The sequence below is a fragment of the Solea senegalensis genome, linkage group LG21 (assembly GCF_019176455.1).
Source record: "Solea senegalensis isolate Sse05_10M linkage group LG21, IFAPA_SoseM_1, whole genome shotgun sequence".
Classification (NCBI taxonomy): domain Eukaryota; kingdom Metazoa; phylum Chordata; class Actinopteri; order Pleuronectiformes; family Soleidae; genus Solea; species Solea senegalensis.
In genome coordinates this window covers 14,318,104-14,346,011 of record NC_058040.1, presented here as the reverse complement: position 1 = coordinate 14,346,011, position 27,908 = coordinate 14,318,104, and the positions used below count along the sequence as shown (strand labels likewise).

General features: G+C 39.1%; 3 protein-coding genes across 3 annotated transcripts in view; 1 reads left to right on the top strand and 2 right to left on the bottom strand.

The window, feature by feature from the left end:
- Positions 1 to 292: 292 nt before the first annotated feature.
- Positions 293 to 6,250, top strand: LOC122758485 (progestin and adipoQ receptor family member 3-like). Its single transcript, XM_044012703.1, has 7 exons — positions 293 to 462; positions 626 to 863; positions 1,624 to 1,786; positions 2,525 to 2,680; positions 2,798 to 2,995; positions 3,188 to 3,278; positions 4,257 to 6,250. The coding sequence occupies exons 2-7, from the start codon at positions 667 to 669 to the stop codon at positions 4,397 to 4,399; spliced, it is 948 nt and encodes a 315-aa protein (XP_043868638.1). The 5' UTR covers positions 293 to 462; positions 626 to 666; the 3' UTR covers positions 4,400 to 6,250.
- A 2,756-nt stretch (positions 6,251 to 9,006) lies between these two features.
- On the bottom strand, positions 9,007 to 17,125 carry slc26a1 (solute carrier family 26 member 1). The gene is made up of 8 exons (XM_044012700.1): positions 16,883 to 17,125; positions 13,931 to 14,389; positions 13,209 to 13,415; positions 12,860 to 13,106; positions 12,042 to 12,273; positions 11,625 to 11,808; positions 11,148 to 11,435; positions 9,007 to 11,046 (listed from the first exon to the last, which is right to left on the bottom strand). The coding sequence occupies exons 2-8, from the start codon at positions 14,336 to 14,338 to the stop codon at positions 10,477 to 10,479; spliced, it is 2,136 nt and encodes a 711-aa protein (XP_043868635.1). The 5' UTR covers positions 14,339 to 14,389; positions 16,883 to 17,125; the 3' UTR covers positions 9,007 to 10,476.
- Positions 17,126 to 24,108: 6,983 nt separating this feature from the next.
- si:dkey-247m21.3 (5-hydroxytryptamine receptor 4) overlaps positions 24,109 to 27,908 on the bottom strand; it is a 44,955-nt gene continuing 41,155 nt past the window's right edge. The window contains exon 7 of the mRNA XM_044053597.1: positions 24,109 to 25,296. Within this exon, the coding sequence (XP_043909532.1) occupies positions 25,203 to 25,296 (94 nt within the window). The 3' untranslated portion in view covers positions 24,109 to 25,202. The remainder of the gene's footprint in view (positions 25,297 to 27,908) is intronic.

Here is a 27,908-nt window from a genome sequence, read left to right as displayed (position 1 = left end):
CTTGCTGCACGTCCTGCATCATCATAGCTTTTCTAGTTTAGCAAATTTGTAGTTTAGCCTCAGATTTAAGTCACTTTGAGAATTATGTGATTTAAGTGAGATTTAAATCAGAATTCTGAGAAAAAAGTGTCCAAATTCAGACATTTAAGTAATAATTCTTCACTTCTTTATTTTTATTAAAAAAATGTTTTTCCAAAAATAATTCCACATGTGGCCCTAATCGTCTTCCGTATCTTCCAGTAGGTAGGGTGCGTTTCGCCTTGTTTACCACTAGATGGCAGTGACGCACCGTTTTCCCTTGTAGCCAACAATAACAAAGCATAAGGCACAGACTGACTACGGCTCATTTCATTTTTACTAAAATGATGTTGCTTGAAAAACGCCACGTTGTCTTGTAGCTAACCGCCCGGTCATGGCTCAGTTGACCGAACACGAACGTCGACCGTCGGACTGTTTTTCATGGTGAGCTGTGTTTGCATCAGTTTAGCTTTTGATGTTAGCAGCGGCGTCAGCTAGCCTTTAGCCTGCTGCTGCTAACTTAGCTTCACATTCACAGAATGGTTTGATGTTCTGCTGCCGGTTTTAAAGCGTTGTGAACAGTGGTTTTGATTTTCGTCTCTTTCAGACTCCACACTCTTTTATTGTACTAGAGGAGCTGAGAACAAGATGCTGCTGAAGATGCCACAGAAGCTGCTGAAGACAGCCCACTACATTGAGCTGGGCAGCTACCAGCACTGGCCGGTGCTGATACCTCAGAGGATAAGGCTGTACACGTACGAACAAATCCCCCTCTTCCTCAAAGAAAACCCCTATATCACAGATGGTTACAGGGCTCACCTGCCCTCCAAACTCTGTCTGAAGAGGTGAGAGGACACTCATATATGTACAATTTATTGTATTAACTTCTGGCATATGATGTTAATAACAAAGAGGGGTGGGAATCACAGTGGACCTCACAATATGATACACGATACATGGTCCTCAATACCAATAATATCACGATACTGTGATAATCACTGTATTGCAAGATACATACAGCGATACATCACAATATCTGTCTAACTAAAGAAAGCAAAAGGTCTGTGAAAAGTTGAACATGCAGGAGTTCTCTATTTATTCATAACATAGAGAATAAAGTGCTTAAAGTCTATGTATTGAACGTGGATGGGGCATCTCTAAATGTAGCTTTCTCTGCTACGTTTAGAGGCCAGGTAATTTCCTTCGGTTTCCTGAAACTGGCAGGGAATGTTTACTTTAGAGCACCGCAATTTATTAAGCATTACCACACGCTAGGGCTGCAACTAACGACTATTATTATCTGTTGATTATTTTCTAGATTAATTGTACAATCGCTTGGTCCATATAATATTTTAAAATGTCGTGTTTTGTCCACAAACCAAAGTGATTTCTTTGGAAAAGAAACCAGAAGATATTCACATAGTAATTGTTTCAGCCATACCACACACACACACGTTCAAATCTAAACATTAACTTCTCTATATCATATTGCAAGGATGAGTATTTGAAGATATGAACTTAAATTGCAGCTTTATTTATTGATATGCTTCTATAGCAAATGATAAATTGTTCTGCCCTGGTAACATGTTTGTTGCTTCTTGGCAGTATTTTTATTCTATCAAATGAGACGGTGAACATCTGGAGCCACCTGCTTGGCTTCCTCCTCTTCTTTGGTCTGGGCGTCAACGACCTCTCCTCCATACTGCCAGCGTCCGGAGCAAACAGAGAGGACTATGTCATCTACGCTATAGGGCTATTCTGCTTCCAGGTAAATTTTGTTTTACTGGATGTGTCGGTGTAGGTTTGCTGTCATAGTTTGTACATGAAGATACAGCATCAAAGTCACTGTGAACCTTCATTCCTGACGATACAATGAATGGTTGTTGAATAAGAACTTTCACAGATGGTGGGAATCAGCAGGAAATCTCAAACTGAGAAACACAACAAGAGTCGTGTGAGGCTGTGCGTTGTCTGAATAGTAGTTTTAATATGTTAGATTTTAATTTTTTTGTTATTGACTAAAAACATCTTCCTTAATTGAGTGTTTGTATAACAATTGCATGTTACAGTTACGTTTCTGTGGATTAACAACATAATCCATGCCACAGGTGCATTCACCTCTACCTACCCAGGTGTGTAAGCTGTTTTACAGGTTGGGTGAAAATGTATTGTTCCATAGAAGTGCTACAATAGCAGTGTAGGTCATTGTCCCCACTCCTAGATGACGAGATTTCTTTTTCTTTTTAGCTGTGAATGGTGTGTATTGTATGTTGTGTAGCAGTTTATAATGGAGTATTGTAGAAAAACCTGTTGTCGTGTCCACAGAAGTGCATGTTGTAAGTATCTGGATTGACCATACATGTTATTTTATAAGCTGAGCTAATGTATTCTACTCAGAACTTTAAATTGTTATTATCATTATAGCCCCCATAGAACACACAACACAAATGAATTATAAAATGTTATCTGTGGTATTTACAGTAAATACTGTTTGCTTTTTCCTCAGGTGTGCATGCTGTGTTCAGTGGGGTATCACCTGTTTTCATGCCACCGATCAGAGAAGACGTGCCGTCGCTGGCTGGCATTGGACTATGCCGGCATCTCTGTTGGTATCTTGGGCTGCTATGTCCCTGGAATCTTCTACGCGTTCTACTGTAATGCCGTACGTGTGACTTCTCAACATAGCAGTGTCAAAATTGGTTTTCTTTTTCCTCAAGATATAAAGCTCTCGCTGTGATTTTGCTGTGTGTAATCTTTATTTGTTTCCCTTATCTTGCAGTTTTGGCGACAGGTCTACCTGCTGACAGTTCTCTCGCTGATCCTGGCCGTCTTCTGCGCTCAGGTGCACCCGCGTTACCTCAGCAACGACTGGCGACGCATACGAATGGCAATCTTCTTTTGTGTAGCTGGCATCAGTGTGATTCCTGCCTGTCACTGGGTCTGGCTCAATGGTGGATTCACCCCTGATGTAGTACAGGTCAGACCATACGTTCACTCGAGGAAACAAGAAAAGATAGAGCTTGAAATGATGTGCTTGCACATTTTTACGCATGTATTTAGATGCGGAGCCTCAATGAATGATGGTACTTATTATTACTGTTATTTCAGTGTTAATGATGTCAGTGTAGGTGTTCCACATGTAAATGTAGTTTCTTTGCCGCACATACAGCTCTTCCTGCCTCGGGTGATAGTGATGTACCTGATTGCTGGGTCTGCCTTCCTGTTCTACGCCACCAAAATTCCTGAACGCTACTTTCCTGGTGAGTCTTTTGTCTAAAGCAACAGAGAGACCAAGAGTTTGGGAACTGAACAGGAGGAAACAATTACATAAAACTTCAGGGGCTAAAGATAAAATGGCTTCATCTGTTTAGTGACTCATCCTGCTCATGGGGAGTTTATTGATTTTTCATCCAATGACAACGCTTCTGCCAGTTACCCAGCAGCACACAGGCACTTCCACAGCCCAGTGTACTGTTTGGATTTGTACTCCTGACATTTGTTCACATTTAAATACGCATCTGCTGCCATTTCTTGTACAAATCATCAAAGGGGTCATTGTTTTAGAGAAACATTTACAGACAAAACAGAGGTCACAGAGATTAAATATCAGGGGAAATTTCTACAATGTTTATAGCTTTATTTGGATTGCTAAAGTTTTCAGATGGGCTTACAAAGGAAACATTAGTGTAATGAGAAGGAAAACTGACGCATGGGTTTTATTTTGCAGTAAGGAAACCTTTATTCAGTGATAACTGAGGCTATCGCTGAACAAAGATTTCATGTGTGTTTACGTTTTTACACATTTTTGATACTAGGACTATGTAGGCATTATTTTTACCGCAGGAAATAATGTACATAATGTACTTTTATATTTTATTTTATAAGACTTTTTAAACATTTCATCTGCAGATTTTTTGGGATTATATTTAGAAATTTAAAGAAAAATGCAAAAACAAAAGACAGCACACTGGATTACTATTATTTTTTCCTCACTGTGATGTATCATGGGGGCACCCCACAGGTTAGAGGAGAAACGGCTGAGGAAAATTGACCTAGATGAAAAGAGAATCTAAACCCATAAGGGCTGTTCCCCTTATGTCCAATCACAACTCAAGGTGTGACAAAAGATTTTTAACGCAATGTTACACATTAAATCTTAAACTTGACGTGTCTTTGACATTGACAAGAAAAACACTATCCAAAGGTTTAGAGTGTTTGTTTTCTCTCTCCTCTCCCAGGCCAGCTGAACTATGTGGGTGCCAGCCACCAGGTGTGGCACATACTCGTGGTTTTGATGTTTTACTGGTGGCACCAAACTGCCGTGCACATCATGCACTTCAGGCACACTCAGGCCTGCCCGGGCCGCACCAGCAGAAGCTAAGTCAAACTGTTCAAATAACACTGTTTAAAATGTTTATCGACGATGATGAATAGATGAACAACACATTAAAAGAACAATAACAATGTTAATATTTCCAAACCTTCAAACCAGCTCACGTACTTTTGTTTATGAGTTACTACTTAAAAGGTATGTCAACCACTAACTACCAGTTGTTCCCGACTGTTCGCTGTGAATGGTCAGACAGCACTGAGTAGCTGTTCGCTTTCTCTGAGCCACTGTGGCCGGGCCAGCTGTTTTTAAATGATTCTCTAATGACAGATATCAATAAAAAGTGGCTTTGTTTATACTGAGAAAAGAGCAATAGACCTGTCTACCTATTAGGGATGGGCTTTTCATGCAAAATGTTGTTCAAAGTTTCAGCCAAACCTGTAGGACAGACTTTAAGTTATGTTTTAACATCAAACGTAATTTTGTCGGAGGTACATTCTCCACTCCAAAGAGAACAAACAACAAAAATGAAAGGAGCTGCTTCAAGATGCATTCAAGTAACATTGTAAATATCATCCCTTCTGCAAACACACATGCAGTCCACGAACATGTTCTTCAATTCTGTATCTTTAATTTATTCCCGAAAACTCTTAAACAATAAGTGAATATTTATGCTCATCTCTACTACGTTTGCTGGTCTGTTGGCTCGTAGTCAGAAAACCTACTGTAAGGTCATGACTTTAATTAAAGAGAGTGAACAAAGAAGAATCCACCTGAATGTGCAGAAAATACTGCATGCAAGCACTGGTGTCGCATCATAACTGTTAGTTGAACGCATGAATCAGGAATTTTTAATCATATATACAAACAAACTTTGAGCTTTGAGGCTTTTATTGATAGTCATTTTTTCTTGGTTTGTTTTCATTGTGATTTTTTGTTTTGTTTTTTAACATCTGAAATAATCAGGGCCTGTGTGATTTAGGGTGTTTATCATTCTTTTCTGAAAATGTAAGGAAAATTTGACTCAATCTTCCATAAGGATATCAAATAAATCCCAATTGTTTAAGGATTTCGACCCTAAATAATTAAAAGCACAGAACAGAATTTATGTATTTATTTATTCATTCATTCATTCATTTATTTTAAAACATTTGAACAAATAATCAACGGTAATGTTTTTGGTATAAAGTAATTAAGATACCTCAACAAATAAACATACAATCAGCTCAGCAAAGAACAAATGTGAATATTACTTGAAAATTAAGGGTTGTTGGGGATTTATTCTGTATGAAACTTTTCACACTGAGTGGCAGTCTGGGTGAAAACTGTATGAAAATGATAACCTACTTGATACTTTTATTAAATTAAGAGCTATGTTACATGGTTTTGGAATAAAGATAAATATTTTTCTGTAGTAAACAGTGAGGCAATAATATTACTGTTTATTTCTGCATTAATGCACCCATGGATGTACGTCTTTTGCCTTATTTTGTCTTGATTTTTGAACTGTTCATGCACACTCACTGTTACAATTCATTTTGTTTTGACTTGAACATAAACCAGAACAAATATGATGGAAATCTGCTGTTTCAAAATAAGGTCAGTGTTTTTTTGTATTTTAATGAGCCATGCATTTAAGATGACACCTGCAGAGCTGGAAAAAAACACATTACGGGTGTTAAAGTGACTTTAAATGGCCTTTTTTTTCTCCTGTGTGATTTTCTTATTGAACTAATGGCTTGAACGTTTTTCCATGAATGTACCTGTGATTGTTTTTATCCCATGTTTTTTGCTTGTTTGTGTGTACAGCACTGACTCACAATATGTGTAATATCTATTTCAGTGCCTCTGTGAAAATATATTTTTTAATATTTTAACTGAATAAAGAATGCTGGGAAATGATACTGTCACTGAGTATTATACAATATTCAGGCCGCCTGGATTTATTTTGATTTTATGGCTTTAGAATTGTGAAAAAAAAGTTCAATGAGTGAGTGCTTCTGCTATTCTGCTGTTCTATTGAACCATCTAAGATTTGCGATACTGAGGAGCTGACGTTATTCCACAGAAGTCCTGAGGGGCTACCGTAATGACAAGTATATGGGCACAAAGCTGTATTTCTCTGCTTTCTGGTAGTTTTTGAATTTTGTAGATATCCGTATAGGGAGTTATGGTAATGACATGTATGCATGCCAAATCCTGTCAGCACTTAAAAAAGTGCTTTGGTAAGATTTTTGTCTACATCTTTGGAGCTGCGTGGTTGATGAAACAGCAGCTGTGATTGAACGTGCAGGCACATAGTCAGGCCGCTGTTCAGCAAGATTGTGACTTCCTGCAGTGTTTTCAGCCATACTGCTGCTGTACTTGGTTCATAATCAGGCCTGAAAAGCTCATTCTGATTCTCTTAGAGTTAAGAGAAGACGCAGCCTTTGTACAGTATTACTCAACTGTCGTATCTGTTATTAATAATGTTACAGGGTCAGGGTTAATATTCACCCTCAATGGGGAGTTTTCTTATCAAGAAAAATATCACATTTCTCCTTTTCAGTATCTGCGCCGCTTATCCTTTGACGTTCATGAGCCAATCCGAGGAGATGAGTGAGAGGCGAGGTGTGTACACCCCGGACAAGTCAATAAAGGAAAATGGTAAGCTGCTGCAAATGCAGGAACAGGGTTTTGATATTCCCTTTTCAAACTGAAGAAAGACTAAAGACATTTAGGTTTTACTTAAACCTACTTCTTTCAAAAAGGTAAATCTGTGGAAACAGTGTCAGCTTTTATTGGGGCAAATCAGTCAAAGTCTTTGAGGATGGACGCACTTCTATTGTGTTGTATTGTGTAAGTTACGTGGCTGTTAAACACAAGGGGGGTCTCATGATGACTCGGCACTTTAGAGGCCATGTCACATGCTTGCATTGTCAGCAGCAGAAAATATGAAAATACTGCCTCTATGGTTCGACTTAAGTGGAGACCTGTTTTCACTTGCTTTACTTTTTTCCCTCAACGACAATTTTTTTATTATAGTATGCTTGAAAATGATGCAGCTTCTCTTCACCTCCTTGTAACTCTAATGAATATTTGTGCTCACAGTAATGATGATTGTGGAGAATCATCCCTGATCTTACAGGAACATATTTTTTGGGTGGATTCTCAGCAGTTCTATAATTTAATAAGCTTAGCATAAAGGCTATAAACAGTGGGTAATGACCACTTTCCACAGGCAACAATATCTGTCTTTAAAGCTCGCGGATTAACGTGTTGTGTCCCGTTTGTTTGGTTCGTTCATTTATTCAAAAGAAAAAATATCATTTTGAAAAAAAACAAAAAAAACCCGATAACTAACTGAAACTGAATTGTGTGATTATAAAACTAACCAAAATTGTAGCGAAAATGTGCTTAGTTTTTGTCTTTGTAAATTAATTTTGTACATAATCCTTATGAGTTCATATGAAGTATATTAATTTTTTCTCTGCATTATTATGCACATTTACATGTAGATTGATTTAGGGATGGTTGTTCATGTGTCCCACTACTTATTTTCACCTTTTTGAGTCTTGTACCTGGCAAATACTCCATATTACAAGAAACGAACACTAAAACTAAGCATTTACAACAAATAAAAACTAATAAAAATGAGCAAACCCACTCTAAAAACTAATTAAAACTAAATCATTTGAAAAAATAAAAAGTTAAAAGTCCTATCCTAACCTTGCCCTGCAGCACTTGGACCATACATTACAGGTCACATGGAGATGACACAGCATTTTTTCACACATAATAACCTAATCATTGACTCTCATGGTTAAAGCAAACCACATACCATCACCATGTTTACAGTTAATGAGTAAAAATAAAGGCCTTCAAAATAATAACCTGCGTGAGTCTGACGTGCCTTGCAAAGAAAGACAAGCAGTCAGCGTTTGGACTGAAGTCCTGATCATAGCATAAATATAATCTCGCACACTAATGGGTAGTTGTGTGGACACCGTGCTGCTGCGTCAGCCATAAAAGCTGCTCAGGCTGCCATCACTAATCACCATTAACGGGAAACAGTCAGGATGTCATTCAACTGACTGATTAAGTACACTGTCGTTGAGTTCATTTCGCTGAAAATGATGAGATTTTCTGGAAAATCAACAATTTTACATCTGGAAAAGGCAGATTTAAAAAAGGTCACATGAAACTCACACAGGTCATAAAAGTTGCTGGCCTGTAAAACCAAAGCAAATGAGCTTGACAGACACTAAAACTGGACTCATCTAACTACAACTGTCTTTCCCAATCAAGCTGTGGTTTTCCATTCGTTTTTAAGCCACTGATTTTATGACAATACAGCATGTAAAATCTCTTTAACACAAAATTATGATTTTAACGCTAAAATATAATTATAGTTATTCATGTGTTATCTAATTTACTGTTTTACAAAAGAAAAAATAGTGAATTGCATGATTATTTCTTGATTAATATGTCAAATTGTAGTTATTTACTTGTATTCCTGAACAGACAAAATAGTTTTATTGGTTGAATGTTGTGAATTCAGTTTATTATTAGTTATTAGATTTCTAAAATATTTTGTGTTTTTATGACAGGTGGTCTAACAACTTTGTAAAGCACTGTATGTTTTCCTAAAAGTGAATTAACAGTCACAGGCACAAGTGTTCTATTAAAAATCATATCAGTTTAATTCACACATTTGAGCATTAAGGCAGTGTTTGAAGCAAGAAAAAAAAATAGCTACTATGATTCAGGTTAAACATGTGGAAATGCTGAACTTATTAATAAGTTATAAAATTATAAAATGATAATGTTCATAACAAATAAAAGAATTGACAATGCTACTTCCCTAGCTAATCAAAATAAACATTATCACAATCTTAAGGTCAAATATTAACCTACACATTATTATTGTTATCTAGATTTATGACAGAAAAATAACCAGTGACTCCACAAACACTGCATGCTTGCTGTTTGTGTTTTTACAACATATTTGATCGAACAATAATAAACGGCAACGACACGCACATTTTGACCAAACAAAGCACCTACAATGAGTAGCTGTCGTCCAGCAGCTGAGGAGGAGCTCTCACATGTCTTCAAGTCCTTTGTTTTTATGTGAAACAGTCATAAAACATTTTTTCCTGTTGGCTGAGCAGAGACCAGGTCAAGAGTACAAGGGTATTGTAATGAACCATAGTTTGTAGTCAACTATCTCTCAGCGTGAGACGGAGGCTGACACACACACACACACACATGCACACACACACACTATTTTATGAGTCTCGTAAAGCTTTTCTTCCAAGCATGTAAAAGTAATACTTCGACATTTTAACTCGAGAGTTTTTGTTGCTTTTTAAACCATGTGTTGTGTGTTGAAGAAATGTAATAACTAATAAGAAATCAAAAAATGACCACTAATATTCATCCAAAACAGTGAACTAAAGCATCAAACACTAGGATTAAGACGTGTTAAAAAATTCCTTCCCTTAAACAAACATTTTTTTTAATCAGTTCATGTATTTAGCTTCTCCCAATCGTTATCGTCCAATATTGGAAATGTGTGCTTTGCCAAATGAATGCAAATCAAATCGAGCGCACACCTAAATAACTGCCTGCTTGTGCCGAACACAACATACAGTCGCGTCTGCTGTTCACTGCACCACGCAGCTCCAAATATCCTCAATAGAGTTTGAAGGAGTAACGCCAGGGAGCCACAGTGTTTTGGTAATGAACCCTTTAAAACAAACGTATCACCTTGAAATTAAATTTAAAAAAAAAAAGAAAAAAAAAGAGTGTAACAAATATAAAGATTGAGTCAACCCAGGAACACAGAAAAAGTCAGTTAGTTGATACAAGTTGTACCTTTGGCAAGTTTGCATTTGGCAATTTTACTTTCATACAGTTGATAAAAAAAAAATTAGATAATTATATTTAACAAGGTCATCACTCAGAAGGTGATATATATGACAGAAAAATCCTGTATAGTAAACTTCTTGAAAGCACAACTTGGAGATTAAAAAGTGAATTCTATATGAAGTTGGACTAAAACACAAAAGTGTGAACATTAAACTGTAAAATGATTAAATTAACTCAAGAAAAAGCTACAGTCTGTCTATTTGTCTGTCCGTCGATCAGTCTGCTTCACTTGCTTTACTGCTCTGGAGACTGTTTGCGTACAGAACTGCCGTGTGAACCGTGTGAAACAGCAAGCTGCTCATGTCTTTGTCGTTCTTCCCAAAGAACTGTCCCTTCCGCAGAGTATCGATGACGGATGTGTTACAGCTGGCGAGGAGCACGTTCACCCCGATCTCTTTATATTCTTTGACCAGGCCTGTGAACGCAGCCGTGCCTGCTGAGTCCATGAAAGGAATTGCGGAGCAGTCCAAGACTATCGCGTGGAACTCCAGCTCCCTTTGGACAAGTCCAATAACGACCTCCCCATTTTTTTTATCACAGTTTGCGTTGGCCTGCTGCAGGGACATCTCTTTGGCTTTCTTCTCCGCCTTCCTCCGCTTCGTCATTTCTAAGAAAGGCTCAACCCCAACAGTTTTGTAGAGACATTTGAGGAAAGTGTCCTTGTTGGCGTAGTACAGAGGAGAATGAAAGCGGAAGACCTGAACCCGGGTCGGCGGTGTGAGGTTCTTGTACTCGTCCACATCCTCGTAAAGGTCAGAGTTGTTGGCCCGGCCCATCAGAGAGAACTGCCAACAGACATCAAATTAGATTAGATAATGGGATTACCAAAGGCCAGTTAATCTGACCTTTTATATTCCATATAAGCAACTCGACTTGCTTGACGTACCTTAGCGTTCTGAGTCTTAACGATGATGCACATCATGGAAAAGACAATTCCAACCAGGAGGCCCAGCTCTACACTGATCAGAGCTGTGGCGAACATTGAGACCAGCCAAACAATTGCGTCATTCCGACTGGCACGCCACCTGGCAGGGACGTCCCTGACCTTCCTCAACGCTCCCCGAAGGCTGACAATGATAATGCAGGCAAGAACACATTTCTGGAGTGCGTAGAAAAAAGGCGCGAAGAAGAGCAGGATGAGAAGGACGACCAGAGCACTGATCAGACTGGAGACCTGTCAGAGGAATCGGGAGATGGAGAAAAATGGAAGTGTTTTAACGTTCTATAAATTCATGAACAGATGACATGCAGTAGGGGTGGGTTAAAATATGGATTTGGTGATATATTGCTGTTTTCTTCAGTTCGATATAACAAGGACTTAGAAATTGATTTGACTGTTTAAGGTTTAAGGTTTAAATTTCACCTGTGTCTGGCAGCCCGTCGAATCCTTCACCATTGTTTTTGCGAGTGCTGCACTGGTGGTGAAACAGTGGAAGAAGGAGGGGATGATGTTACAGCACCCGATGGCCAGCATCTCCTGGTTGGGACGAACCGTGTAGCCGTGTTTCTTGGCAAACATCTCGGACAGTGACACTGTAAAGGCAAAACTAGGAGATAAAGTAGAGCATCAGGGTTGTTGCCATTTGAGGCTGTGCAATAATCTTTAACCTCAATAAATCACGCTGAAGACCTTAGAACTGAAGGAACATTAATTGATCAGATTCAGGTTTTCAAATCAGTCTGAAGGCACTTATTATTGATTGACATCTGGTTGTTACACATTACACATAGCAACTAGATAAGAGAAAGTGAATGTGTTATTAAACTGGTTGTACATTACCTAATGACAGCAAGAGGAATAGCATCTAGAGCCACTCTCGACATCAGCTCAACGCTGGGCACACTGGGGGGAATGAATCCTGTGGGGATGTGACCAGAGATACTGGACCCATAATTGGTGTTCAGGTTTCCAAAATGGCTGGCCAGTGTAGCTCCCGCCACCACTACCAGCTCAGTCGGTAGAGGGATCTTCAGACGATCCTTGTAGCGCTCCTGGATCTCTTTCCCTGCCACTGGGGTTCAAAGTTCAGACTTATTTAGAATTAGAATTTAATTTTATTATTTATTTATTTATTATGCATTTGACCCATCCTAGAATTAGGAGTAGTGGGCTGCCACGCTGAGTAGCGCCCGGGGAGCATTGGGGGTTGGGTACGTTGCTCAGGGGTACCCCAGCCCTTTTTGGCCGGGTGGGGATTTGAACCGGTGACAAGTCAAGTTCCCTTTCCACTTGGTCACGGGCTGCCTTATTACATTTTATATAAAAGAAACAACTCATGGTCAGAACTTATGGAATGTTCCCACCCAGTGCAACGGTTCAGTTTGGTACGGTACCCCATTTTTGGGGGTTTCCTTTAGGAATAGCACCAAAATAACTAGTTCCAACCATTCCATTATTTGGTGCCCTTCCCTTGGGGCACCAGGGTAATGGTACTGTACGGGTGGAAGTAGAACTTGACAGTCAGCTGATTGGGCGAAAGAAAAGCTCCCTTGCAAAGGTACTGAGGTTTTCACCATTCCGAACTGTACCATACCATGATGGAAACACGCCTTTAGATGGTAACGTACAATCTACAGTGTGCAGAGTAAAATCTTTACCTAATATGAAGATACAGATCGCACTTGTGATGAGGTCACAGAAGTTGGTAGTGTGGATGTTGGCAAAGATGTTGATCCAGGTCACTACAACTGTGCCGTAACCCTGGTGACGGGGAATCTTTAGGCCTAGCAGGTATTTAGCCTGCACGGTCAGAATGGTGAAAGAGGCTCCGGTGGCAAAGCCATCGAGCATGGAGTCTGAAAGGTAGACTGAGACGAAGCCGAGACGAAACACCGCCATCATGATCTGTTGAGGTGATGCATTAACCAGATTAGGAATCAGTGGTGCTTTAGTCATCAAAAACATGCATAATGTACCACTGGTTACTGGGAATTGACAATGCTTTACCTGGTAGATGCCAGCCATTAATGTAAGTGCAGTAGCTGTACTGATGGCGTAACACTCCTTCCCACACTGCATGCCCATCAGCTCCACACTGTGTACATTCCCTAGTGTTAGGTTTAGGCCCATTGAATCATTTAAGACAGCAGCTCCGGATGCTTTGGAATCATCACTGAGATCAAAACCGGCCAAGTAAACCTCCCTATACACCACCTGCAGACAAGGTGAAAGGAGGTGAGAGTGGTGTCATGATAAACTTCAGAATTTTAGGTTATTATACGGCCGGCTGGGCAATCGCTCCAACACGTCGTGTCACGGTGGCCAGATTTTGCTCATAATGAAGGAGAAACTGTCTCTCGTGGGAACGTCTGCAGAGAAGAAACCGCCATCGTGTGGTTTCACAGCATCATCCGGAGCAGGACACAACTTTGAAAGTTTCACCATTTACTTTCGGAGCTCCGTATAGACTAGAACCACTTCCAGCCATACTTTCGCTAATTTGACGGCGTATCGAGGCCAGGCCAGGATTTCCCGGCATGATACCAATTATAGGCGTCTTGTCCCAGCTGTGAGGGGTCTGGTTGTAATGCAAAACTATCACTGGAAGTGGATCTCATCCATAAGGAGCTGGATGCTGTTGTGGACCAACACATGATGCCGGTTTCTTCTCTGCAGATGTTTCCACAACAATGCTTCTGATATTAGCCATGGTTGATGATGATGGTTACCTGTCCAACCATGAGGCTCATGAGGCTAAAAATCCCCACAGAAACGTGCTTGGATGTCCCCATGAGGAAGTAGATGATGTTGGCATAGAAGGACGTGTATAAACCATAGATGGGCTCCACTCCCGCCAGCAGGCAGTAGGCGATGGCCTGCGGTACCAAGATGATACCCACAATCAACCCGGACATCACATCACCCCAGACGTACTCTCTGAGCCTGTATTTGGGCAGCCAGCGTACCACAGGGAAGAACCCGACCAGAGTGGATCGGACTCTGGGTGCAGAGCAGTTCACGCCCCGCTTCATCTTGGATTTTAGCACTGAGGCCGTGGACTGTCTCTGGCGGGCCCGCCGCTCCAGTAGACACGGAGGGTCCAGTGTGGTTTCTGGGTCCCCAGCGGCCTCCTCCATGCTTTTCAGGGGGAAGAGGCAGAGGAGGTCAACTCAGTGTCAGCTGTGCTCCTGTAGAGGAAAATAAAGAGGTCAAAGAGGGACAGACAAATTGATTGCTGTGGTCTGTTTTGAATCAGGATTATGAATCAGGAGCTGAAGTGAGCCTAGCTTTAAAGAAAAACACTCCACACAATCCATGTGCTGCACTAAACATAAATTAATGGTCATGCCATTAGGCAATTGAAGTTAATGGAATAACAGCAGGCCAGGTGAAATCAGTTCCTTTTGTCGGAACACTCGGGTCAGTCTGAGGTCCACTGTCCTCAGCTGAACCTGCAGATTCATCAAGACACAGGACAAAATGCTAATCTGGACTGCTCATGGACAGTTACATATTCAACCTTTTTCCACACAGGACTGTAATTATGTGACTTAAAGATTATATATACAAAGATTTTAATCATTCATTGACGTTGTCGTGCAATAAACCAATTATCTGTGTCCATTAATAAACCATGTGCAGCTGCACCTTTAGCCGATCGCTAATACAGTGGAAAGAAAGAAAGCTAGAAAAGGCATGTTTTACACAAAGTTTGAGTTTTATGTATGAATTTATTTCGTTTTCTGTGAATTCAACTTTAGGTTAGACTGTATCTCACAGTTGTTCGGCTGCACGATCGTCAAAATTCAGTGTCCCCTGAAGTTTACGCCACTTTTAATACCGATTACAGACACTACATCATGGAATAAAAGCCTGTGATCAGTGTGTCTGAGACTTCTCTGAGATAACCCATGTTAAACGACAGCGTCTGATCACGACGACTCACTCGCTGATATGACATCAGATGGAAATACAGCTTCTTATTTTTCCTGCAACATGGACATATTTAAATTTCACTCACTAGTTTTACTTTGAAGGAGAAATCGCTTGTTTTCTCTTTGCATTGTTTTGTTTTTTTCTACAGGATGTTTTAAGAAACATGACTTTTGTCTTTGTGCCTCAATTTCACTTTGTGGACGTGAGCGCCGGCCTGTTGCCACAGGCGACTAAACAATGTGAACCTGTTCAACCTCTCGCGCACGCACACACACACACACATGCAGAACATTCAGTCCAAATATCCTCTTGGGAGAAACGCCCACGGCGGTGATTAGGCCTGTTAGTTTTTCACAAAAAAAAACAAAACATAACAGACTGATCTGACAGACATTGCATCAGAAACTAGAAGTGTGTGTGAACAGTGAACGTTAGTCATCACACAGCTGAGCCTTTGCTGAGATAACCGTGTTAAAATGCACATTATCAGCCTCAGTCATCGCAGCAGCTCTTGATACGTGATTTACACCTCCTGTGTCTAGACCCGGTTACTGGCTACTGAGGCAGGAGGACATTAAAGTTTATGTTTGTTGCTGTTTTTACACCACTGATAGATTCAAATGTCCTCATTCTTTTTTTTTTCCTTCTACTTTCAACCAATACAGAGCCAGTCTGTGTGGATTAGGATTTTATAGTTCCCACTTGACTTGTTAAAGCCATAAAAGACACAGGGGGACAAATAATGAGACACAAAACTACACAAGGTTTTCTTTCAACGGAAAACACAAAAAAAATTCACCTGATTAACTGATGACCATGACAGGAGTCACACTGAGGAACCTTTTGGAACCGGACGTTTAATTTAATTTAAGGGACAGCAGTGAAAACAATTGATTAAAGCGGTTTCTGTAACCAAAGTGTCCCGCCTTTAATCCTGTCACACTTTAGAAATAACCTTAGGGTTTCCCTCAGCCGGAGAATTTATCACATATAGTGTTCCAAACCATACAAAAGCAAATAAAAAAAGGTTTTATTCAGTTTACATGCTGAGTTTGGAAGAAAAAAATCATTGAAGTGACTGTTTCTTTGGTCTAAAGGAGAATTTATGGTTTCAAATACACTTAGGGAGCCACATTATTCCTTAAAGTGGTGGAAATGATGTCTTACAGGACTTTTAGTCCAATATATATTAACATATATATATATATATGTTAAATGTCTGTCTTTACAAAAAACCCCATTGAATCTTTAAAATCTGGACTCACAGAATGTTTTAAATGAACTTTGAGTCAGTTGGAGTGGCCTGAATCTCGCCGTAGACGTTTTAACTGGATGACGCTGCCCTGTTTTATTGCTGATTGCCGTACCTTTTACGATGCATAATGAGAGAGTTAATTTTTTATCATTGTTTTGGAGGAATCTTCTAGGAATATTCTGTTATTTCTCTGTGAATAATACTGTTATTTGTTATTTTTGCCTGTCTCTAACCCTGTTGAATGTGTCTTAAACCTTGTAAAACTTGTAATCTCAATGAGGTCTTCCTGGTTAAATAGAGGCTATAAAATTATCAATAAAATAGAGTATTACATTCTCTAAATATGCTCTTACATGCAACACAACACCATCTATTCTGCACACTAGTGAAGCAGACAGATTATTCACAATCCATAATCCAAGACCATCTTTAAACAAATTATACGAACACGCCATTCGTTCCAGTCAGTAAAGTGGAATAGTCTACTCACCTGCAGATTTCAGATGTGTTCTCTGTCTTATTAATGTCTCCTCATTTACTGTAACTACTCTCTCTCTCTCTCACTCTGCTATATGCTGTCAGTGTCTCTCTCTCTCTGTCTCTGCTGTCGCTGAGCCTTCAGGTGTCAGATCATCTGAGTGTGAACTCTGCTGGACACATGAGTGAGATGTGAGATAAGAGCAGCCCTTTGCTTTGCTCTAACTCACAGTGTTTCTTATTGGCCTGATCACCACAAGTGGGCGGGACTCTCTCTCTCTGTGTGTCTCGGACATTTATATGAATGTGTGTGTGTGTTCTCTGACATATAAACACTGACCTTGTCAGGACCAGTGGTCCTTATGGAGTCCAAACCTCATCTCTGAGGAACTGGTTCAATTTATGGGTAAGATTTAAAAAAAAAAAAAAAAAAAAAAAGGGTTACTGGTTACTGGTTAAGGTTAGGCGTTAACTGGTTAAGGTAAGGAATAATGTTTGATGAGGCTGTTTAAATGAAGTCAATGCAGTGTCACAAACCTGTGTGTGTGTGTGGCTTTGTAAGGACCCAAAAAAATCATATAAACCATATGGAGTATGTCAAAAAAACGTTCCTATGAGGAACTGGTTAAGTTGAGATTTAAATTGTGGTTATTGGGTAGGGTTAGGCGTTAACTGGTTTACGGTTCAAATTAATGGCTCAAATGGTCAATGCAGTGTCTCAAACGTGTGTGTGTGTGTGTGTGTGTGTACCTGGTATTCCTTATGTTGTGGGGACCTAAATCTGTTTACACAGTCACATTATGGGGATTTTCTTCCTTATGGGGACAAAAATCAAGTCCTCATTAATGTAAAATGACTATATTTTGAGGTGAAGACATGTTTTTAAATTAGGCTGGTTAGGATTAGGTTAAGGTTAGGGTCAGGGTTAAAATTAAGCCAGTAGTAATTATGGTTATGGTCAGAGTAAGTCTCCAGGAAATGAATGTAAGTCAACGTGATGTCCTCTTAAGTCATGGAAACCAGTGTGTGTGTGTGTGTGTGTGTGTGTGTGTGTGTGTGCGTGCGTGTCAACTATGTGCAAGAGGTTAAAGTAGTCAATTTTTTACCGGCTCACAGTGTTTGGTTGCCCGGCTGCAGGACTGTGATGGTGTTTGCAAAGTGAAAATGATCACAGGCTAAAGAACAATTAAGATGTTAAGCTCTTTAAATACATCGTAGAGACAAAAGTTCCCCTGCTCACAGAAGATAAGACATTCCTGCAGCAGGCAAATAAGCATTGCTGTTATCCACGTGAAATCGCCCGCATGTGTCGTGGAAAAGAGCCAGAGGTGAGTGAAAATGTGGTTTTCATTAAGTGGAAGTGGAAGTAAAAATGGTTATTTTAAGGTTGTTTGTTTTTAATGAAATCTGATGTGTACTGCATAATTGTAAATAAATCAAAAGATAAAAATCAAATTCACTATATAGTCTGTAAATATTTCAAGTTCTTGTGTTCCCTAATGCAGTTTTTATGTATTTAAAGGTCTAGTGTGCAACTTTTAGGAAGCTTTATTGACAGAAATGAAATATTCTAAGTGTGTAATAATAGCTTCAGAATATAATTAATTTGGCCTCTGTAGCATTAGAATAAGCCTTTTTATATTTCTTGCATTGCCATTGTTTCTACAGGAGCCCAAATGGACAAAGCAGGCCACCATACAGTAGTTTAGGAAAGGGAGTTAGAATCTGAAGCCTTACCATTAGATGTTAGATAAGAAAAACAATGATCGCACACGATTGAAACAGAATGAAGATTCAGTATCTTCTTCAAATAAAAATCAAGATTTTTGAGAAAATGTAGGAAAACAGTGACCACTTAAACCTAAAGAAATTCAGTAGTAGAAAACGTGTTTTTTCCATATTTGGGTATTTTAATGCAGATTAATTGTTGTTTACTAATCTCCATGAACCAAAACAGTGACCAACAGTCACCACTGTGTATGTTGTTCAATAATTCTGTTTTCTTCTATTAAAATTCTGCAAGTTTTGCATCATATCATCTTTTTTATACACAATGAAACAGCATAGAAAGACAGAAAAGTTGTTTTGTTTACTGTGTTGTGTCTGATTTCCTATGTTTACGTTCACGTCTGCAAAGCCCCAAACAAACCAGACGTTGTCCTCATCCATCGAGCTACAATGAACAAAGGAACGGGAATTTCAAATTAAGAGCTCCTTCAAAATAATAGGGTTACCCCTGTCGTCTCACCGGAGCTTCACTATCATGCTAATAAACTACAGCATGAACAGAGACTGAAGTAAAGTTACGTAAAAGTGTGATGAGGTGTGAGGAAGTGAAAACTGAGTGAAAGCTAAAGTCTCTTTGGTTTTCGAGGGCAGACGTGACAGTGACGCTTGTTGAAAACCATGTAGGGTTGATGTTTTTGTGGATTAATGCTGTCAGTGTGTCATGACAGTTAACTCCTTTATTCTCCTCTGCTGTGAAAGAGCTGTCTTATGGAATAATATGTGTCTGTGTGTGTTTTGTCTACGAGTGTGTGTGTGTGTGTGTGTGCGTGTGTGTTTTGTCTACGTGTGCGTGTGTGTGTATACCAGAGGCTCACTTCCTGTTGACAAAACGATCACAAGAGGTTACAGAGATCTGATTATTTAGAGCACTGCTCCTTTAAATCACACAGGGATACTGTCAGTATCCCTGTGTGTCTGCTTCATCATAACAGTTTGTTTTTCTAAAACAAGTGAAATGATGGATTACTCACGCAGAGGAGAGGAGGAAGAGGAGCAGGTGCAGTGTGAGCTGCAGGAAACATCATCCTCTGCAGCATCTTTATCATCATCATCATCAGCTGGTTGTTATCTGGTGCTTCTTCATCCACTATCTCGACTCATCTCCAATCTGCTGCTCACTGTCTGCTCCCTGCTTCTTCCTGTTTCCTACTGCAAAGCATGATGGGAGCCACAAAGCCGTCCTCTCACTCTGTCTGCTGATTGGAGCAGAGCGGAGCGGACGGGGGGGAAGGGTGGGGAGACATGAAACAGGCAGAGGGAGGGGGGGCCAGTGGAGGCGGATGATGGTCGCCATGGTGACCATTCACTTGCTAACAACATTGTTATGATACTGGATCCCACACAAATGAATCCTAATTTCAAAACATTCCAGAGCAGAGGTCTCAAACTACATAGTTGCCCGCCACTTTATATACTTGGAACCAGTCTAAGTTATAATATGTTATATGTATGTTTTTGATATTTATATATTAATATTGCATCATTAAAACCCTTTAACGCCTAAGCCTCAAATATCTGGCAGTTATTTATAATTTACTGCATATTAAAATAGTGTATTAGCAATTTAAAATGAAGAAAAACACTGTTGTTGTACAAGAACACTAGATTGAGTGTGTTAAATTTGAGTATTTGTCTCAATGTGCAAAAACAAGCCAAAAAATTGAAAATTATGTGGAGGCGTTATTCCAACTCTCTCCTCTCTGGTGACAAAGACGCTGCCGACTTGCTGTAATAACCGCACGTTGGCTTTGACGTGCAACTTCTCAGCTTTCAGAAACTGCTAGGGTTGCCAAACGCATCTCCACTGTGTTCAAGACCTTCTTGAGAGGGGTAGTGAGGATTTTTACAGCAGGTTTAGCAACATTTGCATTTCTGTGTTTGAGTAACTGGCAACAGACGGAGGATGGACAGTATTTAAATGGGGACATTGGAGTATAGCCGTGACTCATTTTGGATCAAAAGCAGTCATTTTATTTACGTTTAAGTTGTTTTTAGATTATGTTTCAACCACAAAACCAAAAACTCCCAATTCTGCAGATGAACATTTATTCATCCATTCAAATGCAGGTGAGAGATGAATTGACCTGGTATTTGACATGATTTAAAGCCGTCCGTGTGACAGTTGGAACGAGTCTTTGAAACCCAAATGTTTGTCCTGATTAAAACCTGACAACATTTGTCCAGGAGTTACACACGATCTACCAGAGACACTGTGAACGACGGCTCCGTCTTCTACTCATTAACTCACATAGTTGAGAGTAAAGCCGTTGTCTTGTGTGTGCGTAAATGTTTGAGGAAGATAAACTTAAACACAGGTAAAAGTCACGCACGTTGCACAGAAAACACTGATCCTGTCAATATGTTGCTGACTTGTTTGTGTGACCTGATTATAAAGATATAAAAAAGCGGTGGTTTGGTTTTTGGAGAGTGACTCATTTGAACCAAGATTTAATTTGGTGATGGTGTGAGATATGGTGATTTAACACCATCTATGTTGTACGGAGTTCAAACCAACAGCTTTTCAATTATGGTAAATCCAGTTTTAAGCATTTAAGACATTTCATCTTAATTAGAGTTCAGTGTTTGCAGTATAAAGACACAAATCTGCGAGAGTGTGACCTCACGACTACAGGACGGCTGTGAGATCGACTTTAAGTATCTTTAAGGACAGTAAAAAGTTAAGAATAACAAATATTACACTTTGGTTCTTGAGAACTCTGATATACTCAAACATTCTAGAATTGTAACCTTTTGACCTTAATGTCGTGTCTCTTAACGGTTCATAACTGTTCCTTAATGTTAAAGATACAATCATTCAAAAAAAAAATGTATCTGTATGTTTTAACAAGATGACTGGCACGCTTTTATTTTGACACTCAGGGGTTAAACAGGAAGTAGCAACAACTGAAAGTTTTTTCATATGTTAAATAACTAATATTAATCAGGATAATTTCAAATATGTTGACTTTTGTGCAAACACAGAAACTTAAAAGACCAGAACAACCACCACATGTGTACTAACTCGTGTGTACACGTGTATTCACCAAGTTTTTAATGGTGAATACTATACCTGGTTCTTACCTGGTTCATACAAAAGATGGACAGGGACGAATGAAGGACAGACACGTGTTTGAACTCTTAACTCAACATGGAAGTCATAAATCCCTGTAATAACTGTTTATTTTAAAGACAATGATTGTTTTAAATCTTGATCAATCTTTGATTGAAGATCTCCTTATGCCAGCCCGTGCATAAACCCAGAGAGAAGAAGATTGTGTTAGAGAGAAGTCATGATGTGATGAATTTTCCCCGATTGCTTAATGATCCACAGACTCAGTGCCAATTAATGTGGCAGGAAAATATCCTTTGGGATCAGAAGTGATGAGGATAATCACGTTTGCTGTGACCCATTATGTTTCCTGATGATGGACATGATGTGTAACTGTCACCTGCCTCTGCATGCCAAGACAAAAGTTGTTAATGTTCATAAAAATGTTAATAAATAATATAATACATTCATACATGGAGTTTAAAAGGGTACTACTTGAGTACTAGAGAACTACTCAAGATGTTTGATATATTTTGTTTCTTTTATATTAAGTTTATTATGCTGGGAATTATTGTTAGAAAGAAATTCCCATTTTTAATTGTTTATCTTCTGAGCCAATGAGTATCGAGTTGGAGGTCATGTGTCAAGAGAGAGCGAGAGAGGGCGAGCCAGGAGCTCGACGTGACACAGCTTACGGGTGCCGCGGTGCTAGGTAATACGAGTTACACGTGGAAATACGTAACCCACATATTTCCTTAAGTTGTTTACTGTATTATCGTAGTACACAAAACGTGAAATCTCCATTGTCAATGGAGGTACTGTTGTGAACAGTTTCATGGAGTATATGTTCTGACGGTTAGCCACCTGCATTAGCCTAGCTCTACGGTGAGCAAGAAGCTAGCACTCTGAGATGCTAAAGGATGTAACATGGGGAGCGCGACACATCGGAGTGACCGAGATGAAGCTGGAGCACCATCGAGATCTGCTGTGAGGAGCTTTGACGTCACTTTCTGCTCAGGAAACTGTGAGTTGCCATCGTTTTGCCTGTTGGGTTAGCTACTAACGCAAGCAGGCCTGCAGGTTCATCCAATAAGATGCTTGGAACCAGTCTATGACTGATGCATAACTGAAGACATGAGGACACAGTTATTATCAATTAATCTACAGAGCAAATATACACTGACCTAAAAGTTACAAGCAATTATTGTTTGTGACAGGAAGTAAACAAAACAGCCATTAGTTTAGATCAGTATTTTTACTGTAGAAATTGTAATCGAATTGAATTGAAATTTCTGGGGGGTGGGGGGGGTTTATTGTACAAAACTTATAACAATGCTTAATTTTACTATTACTTCTTTTATTTGTGTACCACCACTTCTTACGAAACTTCTGTTTAGGTTATCTGTCCAATCTATGATTATGGCCCAGAGTCCTCATTTCCCAGAGATTTCTTTTAGATTTTTTATTTATTCATTGTTAAACAATAACAATATCTACTGGAAGTATTCCTGGAGGAACAGCATGACAACAACAGCACATTAAATTAACTGTGTGCTTGATGTTTGAATCATTGTTGTGAATTTTAAGCGTCATCTAAATTTAAGTAGTATATATATAATATAAATAATATTCTTATTTATTTTAATATAGATTCAGTATTTAAATTAACAGATGTTGTGAATATCACTTGCCTAAATATATGGTATCTTTTTTAATATTTTACTGAAAAATTATAGAATTTAATGTTTAATTATTTAGTAACACCAATAATAAGGGACTGTTGGCACTTCATGCACTGGCCTAATCAAACTGTTCCTTAACTTTAAGGTCCAGTGTGGTATAAATGTACCCATAAGTATGTTTTCCTAAGTGTATATTTTGCTTTAAAATAAGTAAATTGTATGCTTTTCATATATAGCCTAATCAAAATGGACAAATCATCAAAAGTGTGCTTTTTGAAGAAGAAGCTTTGTACACAAACTGATACGTGAGGGTTGCCGTGGTTACCCGGGTTTGAGTTTGGGAAAGGTGAGGCCTTGGTTATACTTTATAGCCATTAGATGTCACTAATTCTTCCACACTGGACCTTTAACTGCATTTTTAAGACAGAAATTTAAACCATATATTATCAAATTCAGGACTGTTGCCTTAGAGAAAAACATGCAGGCTCGCTGTTCTGTATGGAGTTGTACTCGTGGGTTTTAGCCTGGTTCTCCAGTTTCCTCCCATAGTCCCAAAACAAGCAGAGGTTAATTAAACATTGCAAAATGACTGTAGGTGTGTGTGTGGTCGTGTGAATGGTCGTTCATCTCTGTGTGTTTCACAAAATTCTCCGTTTACACAGTTTCTTCCTCACACAATAAACAAGTTTAGTCGTCTTAGTAAAAAAAGGAGGTCAGAGGTTGAACATAAAAAAACATTTATTATTAGTAAACCAGTTTTCACTGAGGCAAATGTGCAGACAGAAATGTAAATGTAATGTGCAGATATGACTGAAAACAAAGCACTATCAACTTGAAATTCTCCATCTCGCCACCAGATGTCACTAGACTTTAATCAATTGCCACGTTTCACACACCTGTTCTGCGTTTCCTCATCATGCCAGTGAGTATTTAAACCCTCCATCATCTCCATTCACTCCTTGTTGATCATCTGTTTCCTGAAATTGTCTGCTCTTTGTCACTATGAATCAAACTTGGTCCTGAAAAACTTTATAAGGGAGGGTTTTTTGTGCACGTGTGCCAGTAATATTATGTTGTTTTAGACCAGTTTAAACAGTTTGTCTTCCACAGAAACTCTGCTTTTGTATAAAATGACTCACTGGTGTTCATGTGGCCAAAAAAGACTGTCAGGGCTGAACCATACTGTGACTTTGGTCTGGAGCTTCTCTGCCTTCTAGTGGTCAAAATCACAAATTACAAATGTTTTTAAGTTCAACATGAAATTGTGCAAAGAAAAAGTAAAGTTTGGTCACAAATAAACAGTTTTAGTGATGCTGTATTTTCATCACAGTCTTCAGAGAAATAAAGTGGCACAATGAGGAGAGGAAATAATCCCAACAATGTTCTCAAAGACACTTGATGCAGGTAAAAGGTGTTTGCATGATGTAAAGTAACTGTTGAATGTTTCTCCTCCATGTAACATATTTTTTGGTCACTTTGTTCAAAGTTTGTGGAACATCCTTTTGATCCAAATATCCAGTTTTTTAGAGTAAGAGCAGATGTGAAAACATATCATTACTACTGTAGCAGTGTGTTTTGGTACATGAACACTACAGGTAGTCTATATAACCAATACTTCTTTTCCAAGAGTCAGATTGTTCTGTTCTTGGCTGTAAATGAGCTTTGAAATTCCATCCACGCGCACGTAAAGTCGGACGAAGGCATGCCACATGGGTCACAAAAGCTGAGTGGAAATGGAGGAAAGTAAACAGACTGTTGAGGCTGACGTAAACGTCCTCTGCAGCTCTGTCTCTGTAATGTCTTCTTCTTCTTCTTCACTGGTGTGCAACAGAATCCTGGGACTCCTGCTCGTTAGCCAGTATCGTCTGCCCGTTGTCGCTGTAGCTCCGGTTTGGCAGGAAGGACAATCTGAAAGACACAAAATACTTAAGCCTTTAAAACTAAACAGATAATCATTGTTATCCTTCAATACTTTTTATACAGGGGCCCACTTTTAAAAGATGCCAAGCAGTCTGTGCAAATTTGTGCTTAGTTTGCCATTTCTGACTGTTTTTACTGCCATTTTATGTAACGGCTGATATGATTTTGTGTTGTGCAAGCGAAATATTTTTCTAGTTAATTGCTGGAAAAATCTGAAAATCACAAAAATATCACCCCACTGACCCCAGTCTCTGAAATGACTGCGCTACAGCAGAGGATTCCAAACAGTGTGTGCTGACCCCCACTGGGGGGCGCCAAAGCTCCAGGGGAGGTACGTTTTTTGGGGGAAGGAAAAGAAAAAAATGTGAAGCACACACATACACATGTATATATTGAATCTCATGATTTAAAACACTAAGTGTATCATGAAATCTGCATTATTCATGAAGTTCAAAAAGCAAGACAGCTGAGTTACATACAAAGTTAAACACAAACTGAGTTAAATACAAATAAATAAATAAATAAAAAATAAGCCTCAAGAGGAGAATACTGAATTTAGTTTAGAAATGACTCGTAAATTTGATTGCCCATTAAAGTAAATCCAGTGTTTACGATTTATTTTAAATTTTGCGGAAATATAATATAATTTACTGTAACTGTGTAATTGTTGTTGTTTGTTTGTTTTGAGCAAATACAATAAACTGAATTTATAAACTGTTGTTTTCATTCCCACAAAATGAGCCCTATATTGCTTATATATGTACATTAGGAGCAGGTCTTTTAATCCTAACCAAAGGCTAATATAGGTTCTTCTATACTTCTTCTATATTCCACAAGCAACTGTTCCAACAAAAGCCGACATACTGTAACTTTTTTTAATGCTTAAAATGTTTGTATGAGTGAAATTAACACATAAATAATATAATACAGAGACAAATGTGATCAGTTTACATAATGTAAAGTCAAAAAGTGTTCTTTACTCTGAAAGAAGGGTTACTGGTTATAAAATACTGGTTGGTAAGTCTCTGTGATTGGCTGCTTGTTATTAGATATATCTCTCTCTCACACACACACACACACACACACTCCCATGTGGTGGGATGTCCAGTGTGAGGAGTCAATGAGGGAAGGTAAACAGAAATGTCCTGTAACTACTTACTCCTCTGTTGTGTGTGTTTTCTATAGAGCAAGTGTGTTTACTCTGCAAACACAGCTCTCCCTCCCCACGCCCTCTGTCTGTCTGTCCGTCAGTCTGTCTGTTGTACAGTAATGGAACGCTGTTCCCGACAAACATCCACCAGGATCCAAAGAGCAGGAATCAATATTAGGCAACAGAGCTCGTGGAAGCTGACGTCGTCGCCCTCACCTGTCATTGAACTGTCGCAATCAAAACAGCGCCATTTTGGCAGGAGGCCTGAATCATTAGTTCACTACTTCCTGCTTGGCCAGAGCACAAACTCCATCTGACAGTCGCTGAACTAAAAATACGGACGAACAGGTTGCGATTCGGCTCACGAACGCAGGCTTTCGGCCATGCTGTCGCTGAGTACCACAGACTCCTCTGTTAAACATTGAGGTTTTAGACATTTCCTTGATAAAGGTTGGAGATTATGGCATGTTTTCAGGATTTTTAAAGTCTTTTTTAATTGATCTACAGTTCGGCATTGATCTCCTTTGTATGAGAATGGACTGCAGACATTTAATTGCCTCAGCTTCATTGGATATTTACACCGATTGCAAGGGAGTTGGGTCTTTTTGTTGCCCAATGAGCTGACTGGTGTGGGTGCAGCCCGACCGTACAGTACCATTTTACTCTAGTACCTCAAGGGAAGGGTACCAGAAATGTATTCACATCGGGTACAGAATGTGAATACTAGCTTTGATATCTGCTTATTTTTGCAGAAGCTTTTCCTGCCAACATGGCGGCCTAAACAAACACATGATACAAACCTGGAACACTGAGGAGTAAATTCAGGGTAGATTCCAAATAAACACGATACGAGTCGCTCCACAAACATGACACTTGTTATAAATGACACAGTTGTTGTCTGATGCCCCGAGGAAGATGAGACGTTTATTGAGCTTATTTTTAATTTAATTGAATTTCCATGCACGGATCCTTAAATACATTCTCCTCCAAGTAGACTTTTTAATTTTATTTCATCTCTAGTGTCACACTTAATGAGGCAAAAAACAAAACCCTTGTTTATCTCAGAGATCTCGGGGCCCTACAGGCAACATTTTGTGACGACTGTGTGCATCATCTTTGCCGCACCGAGATGAAAACTCGCAGTAAATCAATCATAGATTAATTCATGCTTAGTTTAGTATTATTAGATCCCTCACTTCTGATGCACTTTCATCCTGAAGCAGCTGAAGACTGATTGACGCTGACAGAAGAAAGATGTTAGTGTTTCTTATCTTTACACATTCATTTGACATTTTAACTGGATCTACATACTGTATATGGTCATGATCTTAGTAGAACAAACTGAACTAATCATTATTCATAAGAAGCAGATGCTTTGACGTCATAGATCAGATGACACACAAACAGTTATTTTGGCATTTTTGTAACGTTTCAGTTCTTAACTTAATTG